Source organism: Natator depressus, chromosome 10, assembly GCF_965152275.1.
Source record: "Natator depressus isolate rNatDep1 chromosome 10, rNatDep2.hap1, whole genome shotgun sequence".
NCBI lineage: Eukaryota > Metazoa > Chordata > Testudines > Cheloniidae > Natator > Natator depressus.
The window spans coordinates 67,752,899-67,772,534 of NC_134243.1; the positions used below are offsets into that span (position 1 = coordinate 67,752,899).

The window sequence follows — 19,636 nt, forward strand, 5'->3', positions numbered from 1 at the left end:
CAGCAGCAGCTGGAGGCACCTGCTGCCCAGGACGGAGCATCCCCCAGGCGAAGGGGACACCGGCTGGGATGGCCCCGCACGTGGCGATGGACGCTCCGAGCCCCAGCGAGAGACACACACCCCGAGACGCGTCATTCAAAGCATTTTATTCCCACCGGCCCCCGCTCTCCGGCCCCCCAAGGCGGGGCGCGCCCTCTGCAGCCACCTGTGGAGTAAAGCGGCGCTGGGTAAACGCTTCCCCGCCCCGCAGGCACGTGGGCTCCGGCGCCGGCGGGGGGCAAAAGCTCCGGCGCAGACACAGCGACGTCCCCCGGCAGAACCCGGCTCCAGCCCGGCCGCCGCGGGGCAGAGCCGCCAGAGGAACAACGGGCTCCGAGCCGCTTACCTATCCCCGGGTGCTATAGCCACGGCGGCTAGGCAGGGCTCCCTTCGCTGCTCTAAGGCGCGGGCAGTCCCCCCTCGGAGACGCGGGGCTCGGCACCGGACCAGGGAGAGCCCGCGCGCGCTAAGGTGAAAGCTGCTCCTGAGCGCCGGGCTGCTTCTCCACTCCCCAGCCTCCCTATTTATAGCCCATCTCCCGGCCTCCGGCGCTGCCCCCGCTGTTTACAGCCGCGGAGCCGCTGGCTCCGCCCACCCCGGTGACGCCGTCTCCTCCTGGACCCGCCGTGCGGCTCCCCAGCTGCTGGCGCCCAGATGCAAGGAGCCGAGCCGAGCTCCCGCCGGCGAGCATCCATCCCCGCCTGGCCCGCCGGGGCCTCGAGGGGGCGCGCGCCGGGCATTCGCCGCGCACGTGGCTGGACCTGTCAGGCGGCTGGAAGGAAATCCCTGAAATCCCGGGGAGTGGGAGAGGGGTGCACAGTCCCTGTTAACATCAGACTGTCCCCTACGGGTTGCAGCTGCAGCCTCTGCTACCTTCTGTGAGGTTCACACAGGTCTGGAGATCAACAGAGGGAACGGGGACTTGGACTGCCTCTGTCCTTTGCAAAGTACAGTCTTCCCCTTACTGGGGGCATGAGCTATCTGGGGCCCCAGATCCTCGGCAGGGAGCTAAACTTTCTGCAGGGAAATTGGTAGAGGAGGTGAGCAGTAAAGGGAAAGCTGTTGCCAGGCACACAGGCTGGGCAATCCCAGTGCCCCACGCTACATGCTTAAGGAGTGAGGTGTGTTCCCCTTTCTACCCTAAGCAAAGGTTGTGGGCAAAGTAGGTGGAAATGCCTAGGACCAGATTTGGATGCCTAAGGATAATTTAGAGAGACAAGGTGGTGAGGTTATATCTTTTATTGGACCAATTTCTGTTGGTGAGAGAAAAGTTTTGGAGCTTACAGAGAGCTCTTCATTTGTCAATCTTGCAAAATCAGTCTAATTAAATCAGCCTCACCCTTTTCTCTGGGATGTGTAGCCGGAGGGCAGCTGGGAACAAGTATTTGTTTAAAGAACTCTGATGGGGAGGACATGAGAACAAGAATGCATGAAAATCACAGGAGGTAGGATACCACTGCTCTGAGGCTGAGACACCCATGGAGAGGTCATCTGTCCCACAACAGTCACTGTAATGCCATAAAAGTAGCTTCAGGGGGTATTCCAACAAGTCTTGGGCCTGATCCAATGGGCTTTGGATCAGGTCCCTTGCTCTTAAATGGTCTGCTCCTGCTCCCATTGACTGCAGTAGTCTTTAGACTGGAATAAAAAGTCCATTTCAGATTCCAATTTTTTTCTGAATCAAAGTTATCAGTATTTCTTATGCTGTTAAATGCAGCATGAAAGACCAGAGATTCTGCTAGGCGACGGATAAATATATTAAAGCACAGATTTGTGGCCACTGAGCTGATTCATTCCCTCATCAAATCCCACACTACCCATTTAAAAACCCTCACTCCAGAGGAGAGGGACAGCTGGAAGTGAGGAGGCAAATATACCAGCCACAGATACCACACAGAGCCTAGGCTAAAGGGGAGCCCACTGTGCAAAGCCATAAGTGCTGCTGATCACAAACAGCAAGGGAAGGGAGATACATTCATGTGCCATCATCTGGTCACACTGTTTCAATCTGTTGCCTCAATTTTATTCTGGGGCAAGATTTCTTCTGAGGGAGGGGTCAGGGCCAATTAAATTGTTTGTAGATCTCTGGAGTCTGAATTCACCTGTTGTAAATGTGCAGAATTTCAGGTATAAGAGAACTAGAACTTATTTTCCATAGGCATTTATCCAAATGTCCGTTGCATCCCCTGACTGTCTTATTCACCTTCAACTAAAATGTTCATTCTAGAGGAAAATAAAGGTTAATAGACTGGATAAAAACAACAGGTTGAGAAATTATATTCAAGCTGTATGTATTACGCTAATACATCAATACTAGAACTAAATGTATTCAAGACTTGGGTTATCACTAAATGAGACCCCCCCAGCCTGCACTTGCCTTAGGGTCCTATGCAACAGGATTTCAGTGGGACTTTTGCCAGAGGAAGAACTGCAGGCTCAGCCTTTAAATCTTTATCCGTATGCTTGCGGAGATCTCCAGATTCTTATATTATTTAAGTAATTTCCAAAAGCCCTCTCTCTCTCTCTCTCTGTGGTGTTAGTAGCAGCACAGCTATCGTGATTTGATCCTTTTCCTGAGGAAAAGGTTGCCTTGAGGTGAGCAATTTAGAGGTAATTTTCTCCCAGCATTGAAAAGGTCCTAACTGGCATATGGGCAAAACTGTGGAACAAATTAGACTAGAAACATCTCTATGCTTTTATAAGAATCCACTTCAGGAATATTTAGGAAAATGAGCTGAGGCCTATTACCATCCGAGAGCTGACACTGAAGAGGTGAAATGGGGCTGATTTCACCCTTGACAAACCTCATTTTCAGGATTATTTTTCTTTTTCAAATAAACTCCAATTAAAGTTTGCACAATACTCTTCAACTACTCAAGATGCTTTCTCAACACAAGAACATTTCCAACCATGTGAACATCCTCACATCTGTCTCATCAGCCTTTCCTAGTGAAAGGACCTCATTTTGCTGTTACTGTTACTCTTACTCTTTTTTTTTTTTTTTTTTTAGGCTAATCAAAAACAAAATGGGTCTTGCCACTCTTTCCTAATGGACTCCCTGATATTAGGAAACTTTAACATTTCAAGCCCCAACATGTTGCAATAAATGTAATATTTTGCATTAAAATTTTAATTGGATTGACTGGGATCTAGTGAGGTCTCATTTAAAGGGAATGACAAAAAATAGCTGATTCATGACATAGACAATTTGACTAATAGTTTGTTCCCACAATGACCCTGACTTTCTTCTGGCAGTAGACACAAAATTCACACAGGAATAAAGGGATGGTACTTCCTGTGTAAGCGCTTTCCTCCCTGGTAAACTCCCTCTGTAAATGATATCCTGTTTCCTTAATACTGTGCAGAGGGTGGAAGGAAAACCAGGGTCAGTTTTCACTAAGTAGTTCCCATGGCATAGTTTGAACAAAAGTACCCTTCCTAAAGCAGTCCCTGTTTCTACAACACAACCCAGTCTGTCTACTTCAAATAAAAACTGGATACTCAGGACTGTTTTCAAATGCACACACTACAGATACATATTAGCATAAATTATATAAATGGTTTGGGCGACATATGTGTATGTATCTATGCATACACATTACATATATACATAGACACACATACATATGGAGAGAGAGGGAGAGGAGAGAGAGAATTAGTGTTTTGATCTCTATGTTGTTTTGAGATTCTTTTTTAATATTTCTTAATTACATAGATATAAAATCAGAAGCTACAGAAAAGCCAATAGACTGGTTTACCAGATAGGGATGGTAATTGAGATTTGTCCACATCTGGTTTTAAATTCTACCAACAGGGGTCACCCTTGCACATGATTAGCATACTCACGTCCTAATATCTTTCAGATCATCTCTCAAGGGTCCTTTTCATGAACAATACTGACTAAGTCTTATTCCAGGATTTGTACTGAATTAACTGCTTGCAAGGATCACTTAAACGACTATACCTGCTATGACTGCTGGTTTAGGCTGGAATGGGTCAAAGCAGGAATCTGTTTCTTATGAATTCATATATAATGTGACACTTTATCCTGAAAATGGATAACATGAGGCTCCAACTTATACGCCACCATTAAAACACAACATATTTTCAATAACTAAATATAAAACTTGCCTCTTCCCAACTGCAAATGCTACTGAGTATTCTGTGTTGATATTTGTTTTCTCAACAAAAGTTATATTACTTGCATCACTCTGTAGGCAAATACATTCAGTTTAGTCTTGAGAAAATCAGAATACATCAAAGTATTTCAATTTGTTCTAATGGCTTAAAACCTTTAGTACAACCTCCTCCAGAAATGCTTTGTATAATATACAACAAATTATTGTTAATTATTTGTATTAAAGTAGCACTCTGAGACCCGCAACAGAATTGGGGAGGTACTGTGCTGGACACTGCACAGCCATAATATTCCCTTTAATGGCTCTTGACTTTCAGAGGTGGTCTTCTAACAGAATGGTACTCAACCTTTCCAGGCAACTGTACCAGTTAACCTGTCAGCCATTGACCTCTACATTCTGCATCCAGAATCTTTCTAGCATCCCTTACTCTGCAGCCAGCAAATTCTCCTTTCTCCTACCTACCTTAATAGGATCCCTTCCTACTAGATTTTGAACACCTTCATCTCCCTCTAAAGTCAATATGGAAATTCAGGTGATCAGCATTTCGCAGGAGATGCTTCGCAATGCACTTTGCAGGTTTGGGGGTTTAGTGATGAACACTGGGTCAAGGCTTTGCAGGGCCGCAGTGAGACTCCTATAACCCTCTCCTACTGGATTCTGCATGATCCTGTCTGCTTGTAGCAAACTATCAGCACAGCAGGCCAGATTGCAGGAGGCTGGTTTACAGCAGCCCATGCTCCACTGTGGGTTATAGGTCAGACAAGGGAATGAGAAGCGGGCAGCAGTGCCAGAACAGAGGCAGAACGTCAAGCCTTTCATTGAGGGGCTGATCCTATAATCCCTGCCATTAACCCCACTGAAGCCGGCGAGTAAGCATTGCAGGATCGGGCCTTATAGTGTGGGAGTAAATGGAAACAGGGGAGGAAGATGGGCAACCAAGTACTAATCAATGGCAAAAGTTGGAAGCACCAGCACTTAGAAGCCACCATTCTAACATGTATCCTTAAGCTCATCGGTGAAACAATTAAACATCATTGGTCACATGAGGCTGGTAAACATAGATGCAAGCAGAAAATGTCAAGAACACAGGAAACGTGCATTCTCCTTATATACCTACCGCTTTGTTTCACTTCCGACTTAAACAACAGTCTCCTTCTTTTAAGCATTTGCTTCTTTAGCAGCGAGAAGGCTTTGGATTGCTGGGCTTCAGCCAATACTCCCATGTCGCTGAGGAGCTTAAGCACGCGGTATAGCAACAGTGGCTTCCGTTTGGATTGCAGCAGCTTGAGAGGATTGATCTGAATTTTGGGTGGGTTGACTTCCTTATCACCGTTATGAAATCGAAATATTCTCCAAGCATGTTTAGGTCCAAAGGCATCCATAAAAACATATCTGTAAAGCTTAAGGAGCATGTCACAGGATACCTGCTCTTCTTTTGATTTCTGGGTCAGGTTCCGATTTGTTACCAACCTTCTTCTTTCCTCTTGACTTACAAGAGCATTACTTCTAAGAAGGCTGGAGAGTTTATATGAACCAGGAGTCCCAGGGAGAATTTTCTCACTGTGAAATAGTCCTTCATAATCCATATCCCACAAAGAACAGTTGGGATTCAGGCTATTTTCTGAAATAATCATAAATACAGTAAAAACCTATTAGGCATAACGAGGGAAGAACATATTTCCTCCTACCAGATTTATAAAAGTATACATTTAAGAATGTTTCACTGTATTACTGAATATATTTTGGCTTACTGCACCATAAATGTATTTTGTCAGGCTTACAGTATGTTTTAATAGCCACATTAATAGACTATAATGATGACTCATGTATTTTAGCTATTGGTGCTTTACTCTGGTCAAAGATTGTAATCTAAGAACCCATTTTGGGTATTTTCTGGTCTAAATTAGTATCTTTCTTACTAACAAGAACTAGTGATCATGACAATGCATTCTGTTCTGTATAATGTCTGCAAGCAAACACCGTGGTATCTACTACAGACCCACAATTTGACCCACATCCACCACCCCCCGTTCCTTGTCCCCTGACCACCCCTGGACCCCTCACCCCTGACTGTCCCCTGTCGCCCCATCAACCCCCACATGCATTGAGTGGCTTTGTGGTAGACTGGCCCTTTTTTTGACTTGGCTGAGAGGGGGGAAAGGCCCCTTTCACTCCCCCTGCTTAGCCTACTCAGCTCTTGGGCCCAGATCTGGGGCCTGATTCAACTCTCATTCAAGTAAATGGGAATCTTTACACAGACTTGAATGAGAGTTGGATAGGGCCCCTGCTGTAGAGTTCGCCCTCGCACTCTAGAACAGGGGTGGGCAAACTTTTTGGCCTGAGGGCCACATCTGGTTTCCAAAATTGTATGGAGGGCCGGTTAGGGGAGGCTGTGTCTCCTCAAACAGCCAGGCATGGCCTGGCCCCCACCTCCTATCCGACCCCTCCACTTCTTGCCCCCTGACAGCTCCCCTGGGGCGTCTGCCCCATCCAAACCCCCTGTTCTCTGTCCCCTGATGGCTCCCCCCGCCCCCAGGACTCCTGCCCCATCCACCACCCCCTGTTCCCTGTCCCCTGACCACCCCGGACCCCTCACCCCTGACTGTCCCCTGCCGCCCCATCCAACCCCCACTCTCATTCCTGACTGCCCCCCCGGGACCTCTGCCCCATCCAAGCCCCCTGTTCCCCGCCCCCTGACCGCCCCGACCCCTATCCACATCCCCAACCCCTGACCACACCCCCAAGCTCCCCTGCCCTCTATCCAACCCCCCCTGCCCCCTTACCACGCTGCCTGGAGCACCGGTGGCTGGCGGCGCTACAGCTGCGCCGCCCAGAGCACCGGGTCAGGACACGGCTCTGCAACTGCGCTGCCCGGCCCCCCAGAGCCTTGCGCCAGTGGTGCGACACACTGAGGCTGCGGGGGAGGGAGAATAGTGGGGGAGCGGCTGGGGGCTAGCCTCCCGGGCCAGGAGCTCAGGGGCAGGACAGGAGGGTCCCGCGGGCTGGATGTGGCCCGCGGGCCATAGTTTGCCCAACTCTGCTCTAGAATGTTTTCCCAGTGCGTAAGTGGGCAGCATTCTGGCTCCACCCCACTATCCTCTGCTTGCCATATGCAAGGGTCCAGCTTCACCTTTTCAAGAGCTGCAATCACTTAGGTCCAGATCCTCAGTGGTATTTAGGTGCCCAATTCCCACTGAAATCTGTGGGAGTTTGGAGCATAAATACTTTTGAGAATCTGTGCACTACTTTCTCCCTGGAGCAATAGAGAGACAGGGAAGGAATCATGACTCCCTGAAACTTTCCAGGTTTTCTCCTGAGGCAGAGCAAGTTACATACCACCCTGTACTCCAGGCTGGTCCTAAAGGCTCAATCTAGCCCCCTAACAATAATAAATACAACAGTTAAATGTAATTAAATTCCCTCTGTCTTTACAATAAATAATACATCTTATCAGACTGAAAATCTCAGACACGATCACTGAAATAATTAAAAGGAATAAGAAAACTAAACCAACCAGCTCTGCCACCCCAAAGGCCTTTGAAATAGGTTTTTAAATAATATCAAGATATAAACATGGAGCCTTCCTGATCCACAGTTTCCTTTCTGTTATGCTTTTGAAGGAAAGGACAAGATTTTAAGGGGTATTATGTTTACCAAAATGGCTCTGTCCTCTTGCATGTTTTAGAAGCTTCAAATGTATTTGATTTGAAGATAATGGTTAACAGCTCATTGCTGGATGGATGGGTGGATGGCAACATTAAACTCAGCCAATCATCAGAAGGTTGACTTGCATGTAGTAATCCTATTAGTAAAAATTCTATAAAATTGTTGGGTTTTTTAAACTTCAAAAAAGCATATCCAGGGCCATAATTTCATAGCTGTGCTAAATAACCTTTTACTACACCATAGCTGTGATATGACTGTTTTATTAGGTCGTGGTGGGAATGTATAACTATCTCAGAATTATTATGTCATAATAGTAAATAACAATACTTTGCATTTCTATAGAATCTTTCATCTGGAGGATCTCAAAGCACTTAAAAACTTTGTTAAATTAAAGCTCACTACACCCCTGTGACATAGATAACTACTATGCCCATTTTACAGATGGGCAAACTGAAGCACAGGGAGGTTTGCCAAAGATTAGATGATAAAGCCAGTCACAGAGCCAGGAACAAAGAATTCAGCTGGGGCCTAACTATCCTATTAACTGTGTGCACAGCTCCCCCTGAAATCAAATGACTAGACAGTTAGTCCCTACGAGTCCTGAATCCAGCTTCCTGTTCTAACCAGTACGGCCTTGATCCAAAACTCACAGATGTAAATGGAAAGCCTCCCATTAACTTTAATGGGCTTTGGATCAAAACCTCTGGGACACTATCTAAATAGGTTGCATTCTGCAGCCATGACATCACACTTTGTAGATTTAAAATATTTCTGGTTTGGAGTTTTTCCAATGAAAACCCAAAAAGTGTTGGTAGAAAACGTTAGTCATTTTTCCCCATGGAAAACTCAAAACATTTCCTAACTATATGTACTAATAATAAGCAATATTTTGTTTTAAACAATACATATATCTGCTAACTTTTTCAAATGAACCTTGCACTATGTCATGTGTTCTAAGCATCGGAGTTAAAGATAAAGTATTTACGACTGTGACTTTATCTTTATATTATAATTATTACCAGCAATCATCTGAAAGATAAACTAAAGGTCCTATTAGGGGCCTGCTTGTAACTCAAAAAGGGAAGAAGCACCAACAGGGTTCGCTCTCTCCACTCAACAGAGATCCAGGACTGGAAGTGGAGGGGCAGAGGTGCATCGAGGGGCAGAGCTGTGTAATGGAAACTTGCACATGACCTGTGTGTACATGCTTGAACCCAACTAGTGCTCACTTTTGGGCTGGGGAGGGAGAAATGCAACTCAGATTCTGGCGAGAGTACAGGAGATAAATGTAAGTCAATACCAGCAAGAGAAACATCAAATAATAGTATTATATGTATTGGTCCTTCTCCCAGGGGCTAAAGTAGTATGTGTTAAGGAGGTGGCATGGAATCAAACCACAACATTCTGCTCTAGATGCTGATTTTGGACCCCCGATGGCCCCGAATTGAGGGGGAAATGTGGATCTGAGGAAGTCCAGAAGAATTTCCAAACAGCAGGAAAGATGGGAGTGTGTACTCAACATGCTGTGGCAAAATGGACAGAACTCTGGGTTCTCTTGTTTTAAACGCCCAAGAACCGCTGATTCAGCACTTTTGCAGGCCTCCGCTTGAAAGCCAGATAAAGCAAGCAGCTTTGCTGCTAGCACTGCCCATTGGAAAGCTTCTGCACCGTCCACGGCATTTGTAATTTGAGCTGCAAACTACTGGTCCTCATGTCACTCTAGCCAACCTCACGCGTCAGCTGCACCAAAATGCTACATTAACCAACCCACTGCGGAGCGCTTGCGGGAGCCCCAGACAACGTTTTACTAACTGTTTAAACTTGTCGCTTGAGAACCTGGGCAACGAGACAGGAGCAGCAGCAGGTTGGCAAGTACCAGGGCACGGGGGTTGGGTGCAGAGAGACGCACACCGCTGCTGGCTTTCTTCTTCGGGCGACGCTCAGATGGCTGCAGCCCCCCTGATCTGCTCTCCGGCTGCAGGGGAGGTGACCTTGAAGCCATGGCGGCAGGCGAGCTGGCAGTTCTGCTAATGGGAGGCGCTGCTGCATGAAGGGACGTGGAGGCGGGAGGGGCGCAGAGGCCTGGGATTTTAAACCTGCAACGAAGGGGAGATGGGTCTCCATCCGTTCGCGCTCTCCCCCACACAGCACAGCCGCTGTCCTCCCCTGCAGCCCCGCTCGCCCCCGCCGGGACTCCGCGCAGCACAAGCCCGGGCGGTGTTTGCGAGCAAGCACCGAGCTGGGGAACCCGAGAGCTCCGACGACCCCCAACGCACCAGCCCGGCCCGCAACCCACCAGCCTCCCGGGACTGCCCGGGGCCTTTGGGTGGCTGAGCCTGGCTCCTCTCCTCCGCCCAGCCGGCCACTCCGCTCTGCACCAAGCCCCCTGGCCGCGGAGCCCCTCTCCGCAGCGCCGGGCTGGGGCGCGCACGATGCCCCCTGCAGTCCGCTTGGCACCTCCAGGCCACGTCTCAGCCCCGCAACCCCAGCTGCGCTTAGCTCCCCTCTCCGTGCAGGAAGCGCCAGGGACCTCTCCCGGCGGCGCCTAAGGGGACGGGGCTGCAGGGGGCAGCAGCCCGGTTCCTTGCCGCCGCGGCCCAGGGTAGTACTGGGAGCGCACGGAGCCGGGGCGAGCTCGATGCTTGCCGGGTTTCCCCCGGCCGCTGCTCTGCGCTTCTTACCTGGCAGCCCGGCTCCCGGGGACTCCCTTCCGCCCCCAGCCGCCTTCCCTGCGAACGCGTCCACAGCGCACGGGGCACAGTAGCCAATGCAAACCACTCACCCCCTGCCGAAAGCCACCCACCCCTCCAGGGCCCCTGCTGTGCCCCGAGCCGGCCCTGATGCAGCGGGCCGGCGCAGAGTGGCTGAAGCGGGGCGCAGAGAGGATGCACCACCAGGCACTTCAGGCCGGCCCTGGAGGTCCTATTCCCATCCCCCCCAAAAGTCTTCGGGAACGTGGAGTTGCCAGGCAGCAGCATAGGACCTCCCCCAGCCCCGGGCCTAGGTAGATCAAGAGCAAAGGTGCCTCGAGCTGTTATTTTCTAAGCCACGGCTGTTAGGAAAAGAGGCAGCAAGAAGCAGCGGAAGGAAGAGGCTCCTAAAGCTGCCTTCAAGGGAAATCCAAAATGAAGGAGTTAGGTTCTCACTGAGACTGGCCAGTCCCCCACACCACACCTGCCTGGTAAAGAGACACCTCCACCTCCAAAATAAGGAATAGAAAGTGTTGCAGATCCAAAGCACTAATCTGAAAACAGAGTTTGGTGCTTATTTAGGGGGCTAACAAGTCAGTACCCCATGTAGGATTGCCCCAATTTAGGGGAAGGGCCTGGACAAATTCCAGCAGAAAGTAACAATCTCCCAAGAGTGGAAGATAAGTCTAATTAGCCTATATCACAGTAGGTAATTAAGCAGTGGAAGGGGTATAACATAACAGATATATAGGGAAGAGTCTGAAAATTAAGGGATAGGGTACCAACATTAGAACCACGACTACATTAGAAATGTAAACAGTGTGTATCAGATTCCCAAATGCTGCCATACCAGCTGTAACTGAGAAGTCAAGAAAAAAAAATGTAGATGTACAGTTGTGCTCCATGCCATCTTTCTACCCCCAAAATTTCTACTACATAAAGCTTTCACAGCTGTCCCAAGTGAAAAATAAATGGAAGCAACATACACACCTAAAAAAAAAAAGTTAGGAAACATTACACCCTAAAAGACCACCTAAGTACTCCAGCAACACGGTTTACAAAACAGCATATAGACAGCAATTAATTTTCAGAGACATCGTGATAGCTCTAAAACATGCTTACACTATGGTAAGGGCATATCTAAATTTAAGAACAAAATTATATTACAAATTTTTTGTTTTGTCAGCTGGAATTTAGCAAAAGTCCCATTGATTACATTTTTTGCAAACCCAGAGCATTTTAAACAACAGTTCAAAGCCCCTCTCCCATAGTTTCACTCCATTACGCCTCTTGATACAAAAGGTCCTATGCTAATACTATTCTCTTTCAATAAAGGGTGTCCTGGATTTGCGCTTGGTTAAGCTGTTCCATGAGTCAGTCATGGATTTCTAATCAAAATTTAGTTCTGACATCCCATAAATCAATTTTTTAAACAGGTGGGAGATTTTTAAATGTATGAATTAGAAATATTCAAATGCCCAAAGTCAGGGAATGATCATTACAAAATTACTGGAATGAAGAGAGAGGTCAATATATTTTATATATGCTTTTTCACCGAAGAGTTTGATAGCATCACACAACTCACAGAACTGATTCAAGCATGCTTGGATAGGAACATTGTTGAATGCACTGAAAATTCTTTGAGGGTAAATTTATTGAATTGAAGGGAGAAGGCAACATCATAGAGGGTCATGGCAAGGATCATTATTTAATGTTTTCATTGATGACAGGGAAAGTTTAAAACATGTTAATGAAATTCAGATTATATGGAATTGTAAGGAGTTACTGACATTGACCAGAACAGAGAAATATCAAGGGACCTATACATATTAAAAATTGGCAGAAAGTTTGGGTAAATGGAAAAAAATCTGAAGGAAGTGTTGGAGAAAGATCTGGAAAACAGCCATGCTGAAAGAAATCTAGTGGTGAGGGTACCCAGGACATGTCTGCAATGCAATAGCAAATATCAGTGAAAAATACTATTGCAAGGTTGGGCTGAATAGGTACACATCATTTCAAGGAGCAGCAAAGAGATAGTAAGTAGTTCCAACACTATATGGGGCTGATGTGACCACATCTGGAGAACTATATTCAGCTCTGGGCACCTCACTACTAGAAGGATAGTGACAAATTTGACCAAATTCAATGACTACTGTATCAAGTGATTGAGGAAGCTAGGGGAAGTGATTTATAAAGGAAAGATTAAAAGAGCTAAGTGGAACATGTCTAAGCAATATTTAAAAGTGACTGCATTATGCAGGGGAGGGGAAGAGATAATCTGGCCTAAATTTTCAGAAGTGACAAAGTGGTAAGCATTTCCTGAAAAACCAGGCCTCTAAATTGTCTCAAGTTGGACACTCAGAACTGGAGAAACTGAAAGTCCCTAGTCACTTTTGAAGGCATAGGCCTATATCTACAAACAGAGTATGCACAGCAGGGGCCCCACTCTTTCATCACAGGGTCAGAACAACTCCCACAGATGTTAATAATGGGAGCTGCTGTCCTCGGAGATGGAAAGGAATTCTTAGGGGTTGTATAAAAGGGATATGATGAAAAGATGACATGAACACACATCATTTAGTTACAAAGCTCAGTCATCTGAAACAAAAAGGGTAATTTAAAATGAAGATTAAGCAAAAACTCACTTGACAGCATGTGGAATAGTCACCAAGCGAACTGCTGGAAGCCCCATTGCTTGGGCTATTTAAAATCTGACTGCACAAGGTCTATTGCAAAGAACCAGCCTGGACTGACGAGAGGGACTGGATGATCTAACTGACCTTTTCTATCTTTAATTTCTAGGATTCAGGGATAAAAATGAAAATGTCAATTTTACTTTAATTACTAGGGCACTACCGCTCTAAATCAATCTCAGAGACAGCATGCACACTTGCTGTGCTCACGTTAGTTAATTGCATTCTTGTCACAAGATCTCATGATGACCGTATTTTCAAACATTGTTCCCAGCCATGATTTTCAATATTTAAACAGTAAGTCAAGAATCCTTACCAAACAACACCAGTTTACATTCCATTTACATAAAATATTGAGCAGAATGGCAGGTTTGCTCTTTAGGATTATTTTGTGCCTTTCTGTAAATATTTAACATTAAAATGCAAGGTTAGGCCATCAGATTATTTGGTATTTTCTCCTCCTTCCAAAATATAATTTTTCCATACCTCATGTTTGCTGCTTTTGTATGAAAACGACAGTACAAATGAGATTCACAATTCAATATGCTCTAATCCATGCATCCTTTATTCCATTACAACCACTGTGTTGCATTCTAGCAACAGTACACAAACTGCAATCAACCGCAATCAATGTTTACAACAATCTGAGGCTTACAGTACATTTAAGGCCTTTAAATTTGGAAAAAATTAGACCTATGGTAGTAGTGTAACAATTGTAAGTGTCTTGCATTTCTGATGCATATTCTGTGTGATTCCAGTGTCAAAGAATCAAATTACTTCTAAACTAAAAAGATTAGTTCAATGAAAATTTAGTTACATAAATTCATCAAAACATAAAATGTTAATTTTTTTGTCCTGGAAATCTTATAAAATTTTAATAGCAAAATAATATAGGGATAAAAACATATTTTAACAAAATGTATTCAATCATATACAAACCAGAATTCTGCAGTTTATTGTAATTAGACTTAAATTAAAACTACCAATTAAGAATCTATGCACAATGTAAATTCAAATATGTACAGTACTTTTAAAAAGTCTACAGGAATGCTTTACAGAAGGAAATGTTATGGCTCTTATTCAGACGCTCTGAATATTAAAAGGAGTTTTCTATTAATGAATTTACACATTTATTTTTATTAAACAAAAACAATTCAGTTAATTTTTCCTTAAGAATATTCCAGTTATGTTTATACAGAAAATGGCTGAGAGGTTGTTACAGAATTTAGCCCCATGTAGTAAATTTTTTTTTTTTCCAGGAAAGAGTAGGACATCTTAAATAAATTTACTTGGGAAGATTAGTAAGTTAAATAAAGATCACTAAGAGGAAAGACCTCGTCACAATAACTTGCCAGTTACATTACCACAGCTAGAAATTTACAAAGAAAGTACTCCCTTAGATTGAACCCATGAATCGATTGTTAAGAACAAGCTGTAGTTCACAACAGTTGTGTTCCAAATACTGAGAATATTGAAAAAAAGTCTCATAGGACAGAATTATAAATGATCAGACGGTAGAGAAAACTGACTTTAGAATATTAATACAGCACTAGATTAAAAGTGTCCCCATATTCAGCTAGTATCCCCTTGTCCTCCAGAGTAATGAAACTAAAAATCATTGGAGTTACAGTAGTTGACCATATTGTGTGCATTAGTAGAATAATTTCCAGATATAAAAGACAAGTTTCATCAGATGTTTGATTAGAACACCCTCAAGACAGGTATTTCTTCATAGTATAAAGCTATTACAGCTATCCAGTTAAAGCATGTGCAAAAAACAGGTAGTTTCTTCCATTCACAGTAACTGAGGTAAAATCAAGTAGGCTTCTTCAGGAGTTGGGGAGTTCATGAGATATGAACTGTTTTAGTCTTTCTAGATATTGTGCATAAAGCTCTATGTCATTATGCCCAGCCCCTTCCACCCAGAGGGGCTCCACTGCTCGTGGACATCGCTCATACATTGCCAGGCCATGGGAGAAATCTATTACCTCATCTTCAGTACCATGAATTACCAACACAGGAGAGGTTACTTTAGATATCTTGTCAATGCTGGGCGGGGGGATGGAAAAGAAAAAGAAGTTACTCAGGCTTTTAGTTTTTACATTTGTAGTACCAAAGAAAACAAAGTTGAATTAATTACTAAACACATTTAAGGAATATTGTATTTTTTTTAAATGGATGCCCCCCCCTTGATGCCCCACTGACTTATCCACAAAACAGGCACAGATAACTGTCAGTGCAAGCTCCTCTTTTATTGCCATCATGCTACCAATCTCTTCAATGGCAAGAAGTCTGTCCACTCTCCTGCCTGGTCAAATCTTTGGCTTATTAGTGCCTATCATACCAGCTGTCTACCTCAGAACCAACCTGAGCCCACCAATGCATTCCCACAGAGGATGAAACTTAAGTCACCATGTCTGAATTTGAACTAGTGACCAATGTAGCCTAGAGCCATTCAGTTCCCTAATTCATTATGGCCCTTTGACTGAAAAATCATTTAGAAAGCATTCTTATCTATGTTATTGACCCCAGAGATTAATACAGATTATTTAAAAGGATTAATTCATTTTAAGATTAGTTTTAAAATATAATTTTCTCTATTTACATTGGCTGTTTTCATTTTGCATTTCTGCTCGCACCATGAAAAAAAGAATAGGGTTATGCTACAATTATACTATACTTTTAGTCAGTCATTTTCACTTCCAGGTTCTCATATGCACTAGCACAATATTGCAATGTTAGGATTGAAAATACGAAAGGGACATATTTAACTGCAAATCAACAACAACAACAAAAACATACATAGGATTTGTTTCATGGAAACATTTATGTGCATCTTGGGTTTGGAAAAGGCTTATTTTTCACAACCTAAATTTGGGGAAATTTTGACCTTAAAGTAAACATTCAGCTTAGATGCAAGCTTCCTTTAGCAGTACAGTATTTCTATTGGACTTTTTGTTTTTGGGAGAGCAGGGTGGGAGGAAAGGACAATGATTAAGCTACTACAGTATCTGTAGTTCTCACGACTCTATTTTCTAAGCTCCAATATACCATATTTAGCCAACAGTTTACATATAGAATTATTCGTTGCTTCCCCGTCAAGTACTAGAATGAACTAAACATACTATTCTTTTCATAATAGGTAAATACATCTCAATCTACAAATATTTGATGGGTGTGAACACCAAGGAAAGAAAGGAACAATTTAGGGTGGTACAAGGGGATAGGACTAGAAATAAGGAGCTGAAATTAGGAAAAGGCTTGCTTGTTAGCAAGTTTTCTTAACAGTGATATCTATTACACTGTGGAACAGTTCCCCAGGTAGTGAGAACTCCATCGCTTTGGACATCTGAAATAAGACATCAGAAGATCTATTGTAGTGAACAATCTTGAACGGACAGAATAACTAGACTAGACAACTTTTTCCCACCTCTAATTTCTACGATTTGTTAAATAAAGTTGAACAATAATTAAAGGGAGTCAGGATTTTGATACTCTCAGAGAAAGTGAAGAAAGTGAAACATCTAGATGTGAAAGTGACAACACAAAAGTGAAACTATCTATCCAGTCACTCAAAATGAGTAAAAAAACAAAAAGATAGGCAAGCCAATGTGACAATTTACAAATAAATACAACATTTTGAAAATAATGATAATTCCATTCAAAAATTTAAATGTGAACTGGAACAAAGAATTTCACGTGTGTAAAAGCTCAGCATTTGGTGTACTGTGGAATTCTAGGTAACAGCTATTGCTAAACAAACGTTTTGGTCTCTCTACATTCCAGTATCTCTTCAAAACAGACTGTACAAGCTTAAAACAGTAAAAAGTTAAGACTTGATTTTAAAATTAGATTCTGGCAGGAAAACATTAAATATGGACTAGTCGGGTTTAGCTTTTTCCATGTGGAATACAGATAAGGACTTTAAGAGAGACTGTCAGTATAAGATGTACAATTGTAGTTTTTATTTGCATCCCCAGGTGAAGAGTACGATAATTAATGGCAATGTGAAATAAGCAAAATATTGACTAATTTAGTTTAAAGTCTTAAAACCCAATGGACTGCCTGCTACTGAGTAAAGATTTCATAATAGGCATGTCAGCTATGTGCAGTTATGTACACAAAAGTCTTTTTATATATCACTCTTATTAGCTAGCTACTGTTTTTAATATATTTTAGAAAGTTGGGAAATCCCCATCATTGCAGCATTCAGGTAACTAGCTTAATAGTCTGTGAATACAGATGAAGAATTGTCATTAAAGAAAAAAATATTTGTATTTTGCAAAAAATTGGACAGCATTCCATTGCCAACTCAGCTACTTGTAAAGCAGTATTTAAACTGCACATTAGCCTACTTGGTATTCTCAGCCACACCACTCTGCATCTAGGAAATCTACAGAGACTACATTCTCATGAGGTCCCAACATAAAACACACACAACAGCCATTCTCCAAAAGTGTATATAAACATTGTTTCCTACAGTGAAGGCAGACAGATGTGCTGTACACATTAATGAAAATGCACAAATGTTTATTTCCCTTGTTTTAAGTGAAGTCAGTCAGAACAATGAACAGATCAGTAGAAGAGTAATAAAAAAATACCGTACAACATCTCTGCTGTCAAGCTTTAAACACCCCTTCCCCCATACACACTTATTTATTTTTTAAACTGTTTGACTTGGCTCGTTCAATCTAATCACTGCTACACAATCCTGTAAATAAAGTAATTAAAAACCTTAGCTTTTTCTCCTCTAGAAGTATTAATTTTAATCATAAATATTAGATATTTAAAAACTCTAATAGAAGAATGATGCACAAGTTTAAGAGCAAGAGCTTTTAAACTACTAGATATACCCTCAGTGAATTCGTATTTTAATTTTCTGAGAAGTGTACTAAGGATGACGACTTCACAAAAAAATTGTAGCACTATAAGCTTGAAGATCATATATTTTAAGAAGCAGCTGTCTCACTAGCTACAGACGGTCTTCCTAAAACTCTCTCTTTAAATGTTAGCTCTTACGATCAAGTTAAAACATAATGAATAGAATGAATTCCACTGCTATATCCTAGCTGCAAAAGGCCTGCCTACGTGGTGAACCCTCCTCCCACCATCCCCGCAGCAAGCCCAGGTCAATACTACAGGCCTAAAAACAGCAGCGTAGACATTCTCGTTGAGGCTGGAGCCTGAGCTCTGAGACCCACCCCCTTTGCCAGGTCTCAGAGCCTGAGTGAGAACGTGCGTGTACACGGCCAATTCAGCATCATAGTGGGAGCCCTGCAAATCCAAGTCACTTGACCTGGCTCTGAGACTCACTGTGCCATTTTTTTTTTTTTTTTTTTTTTTTTTTTTTGCAGTGTAGATGTACCCAAAGTCTGCAGCAGGTCACAGAGCTCAACTCTGCACAAGCCTTTACGGAGCCTGCTCGTCTTCTCCCTTCCCTGGCTGCAGGAAACTACTTGGGGTATTTTCTCCTCTCAGACTTTTGCATGCATCATTGTCAGAAGATCAGTATCACTAGCACTTCATGACCGTCTCAGAAGACAATGCTACTATATATGACTTCTAAGCTCAAATGAGGAACCTTTTTCTGGAGAAAGTTGCACGGAATACTTAATAGCAGACACTCAAGTAACTAGAGAATCAGGGATGGCTTCTGTAGCTGCAAAGTACACTCTGCAGCATAGCGTCATAGTGGTAAAATGTTAAACAATACCGCTTCCACCACATGGCCTTGTACAGCTCAGATTTAGACAAGGATTAGAACTATTTGTACTGGAGAGATGCCTCCCAGAGAAGTCAAACGAGAATCTGGTGCTTATTAGTCAAAGCAAATTTGACTTCTCACTTAACAGTCACTGCAATAAGCAGCAGGTGGTTTAAGACAGTAGTTCTCAACCTGGGGTAAGCATACCCCTGGGGGTACGCACAGGTCTTCCATGGGGTACATCAACGTATCTAGATATTTGCCTAGTTTTACAACAGGCTACATAAAAAGCACTAGTGACATCAGTACAAATGAACATTTCATACAATGACTTGTTTATTCTGCTCTATATACTATACACTGAAATACAAGTAAAATATTTATATTCCAATTCATTTATTTTATAATTATGTGGTAAAAATGAGAAAGCAAGCAATTTTTCAGTAACATGTATTTTTATGTCTGATTTTGTAAGCAAGTAGTTTTTAAGTAAGATGAAATTTGGGGTACGCAGGATAAATCAGACTCCTAAAGGGATACAGTAGTCTGGAAAGGTTGAGAGTCACTAGTTTAAGATATTTTCTTACACTTACATCTTTAAAAGTGTAGTAAAACTATATCAAAATGTTGTAATATGTACTGGTTTATTAAAGCAATTTTCAGATGCAAATTAGATGAAGTGTGTTCATTGGTATGAAGTTTTAA

General features: G+C 43.2%; 3 protein-coding genes across 3 annotated transcripts in view; all 3 read right to left on the reverse strand.

Moving 5' to 3' along the window:
• Nucleotides 1-562, reverse strand: part of CEMIP (cell migration inducing hyaluronidase 1) — a 142,267-nt gene extending 141,705 nt beyond the window's left edge. Inside the window, exon 1 of the mRNA XM_074966445.1 lies at nucleotides 386-562. The gene's annotated coding sequence lies outside the window, so the exon portion shown is untranslated. The remainder of the gene's footprint in view (nucleotides 1-385) is intronic.
• LOC141995322 (cell surface hyaluronidase CEMIP2-like) overlaps nucleotides 1-10,639 on the reverse strand; it is a 74,356-nt gene extending 63,717 nt beyond the window's left edge. Inside the window, exons 1-3 of the mRNA XM_074966444.1 lie at nucleotides 10,526-10,639; nucleotides 9,657-9,940; nucleotides 5,296-5,799 (exon numbers count right to left, since the gene is read on the reverse strand). Of these exons, the coding sequence (XP_074822545.1) occupies nucleotides 5,296-5,799; nucleotides 9,657-9,846 (694 nt within the window). The 5' untranslated portion in view covers nucleotides 9,847-9,940; nucleotides 10,526-10,639. The remainder of the gene's footprint in view (nucleotides 1-5,295; nucleotides 5,800-9,656; nucleotides 9,941-10,525) is intronic.
• A 3,130-nt stretch (nucleotides 10,640-13,769) lies between these two features.
• Nucleotides 13,770-19,636, reverse strand: part of ABHD17C (abhydrolase domain containing 17C, depalmitoylase) — a 50,074-nt gene continuing 44,207 nt past the window's right edge. Inside the window, exon 3 of the mRNA XM_074966446.1 lies at nucleotides 13,770-15,276. Coding sequence (XP_074822547.1) covers nucleotides 15,057-15,276 — 220 coding nt within the window. The 3' untranslated portion in view covers nucleotides 13,770-15,056. The remainder of the gene's footprint in view (nucleotides 15,277-19,636) is intronic.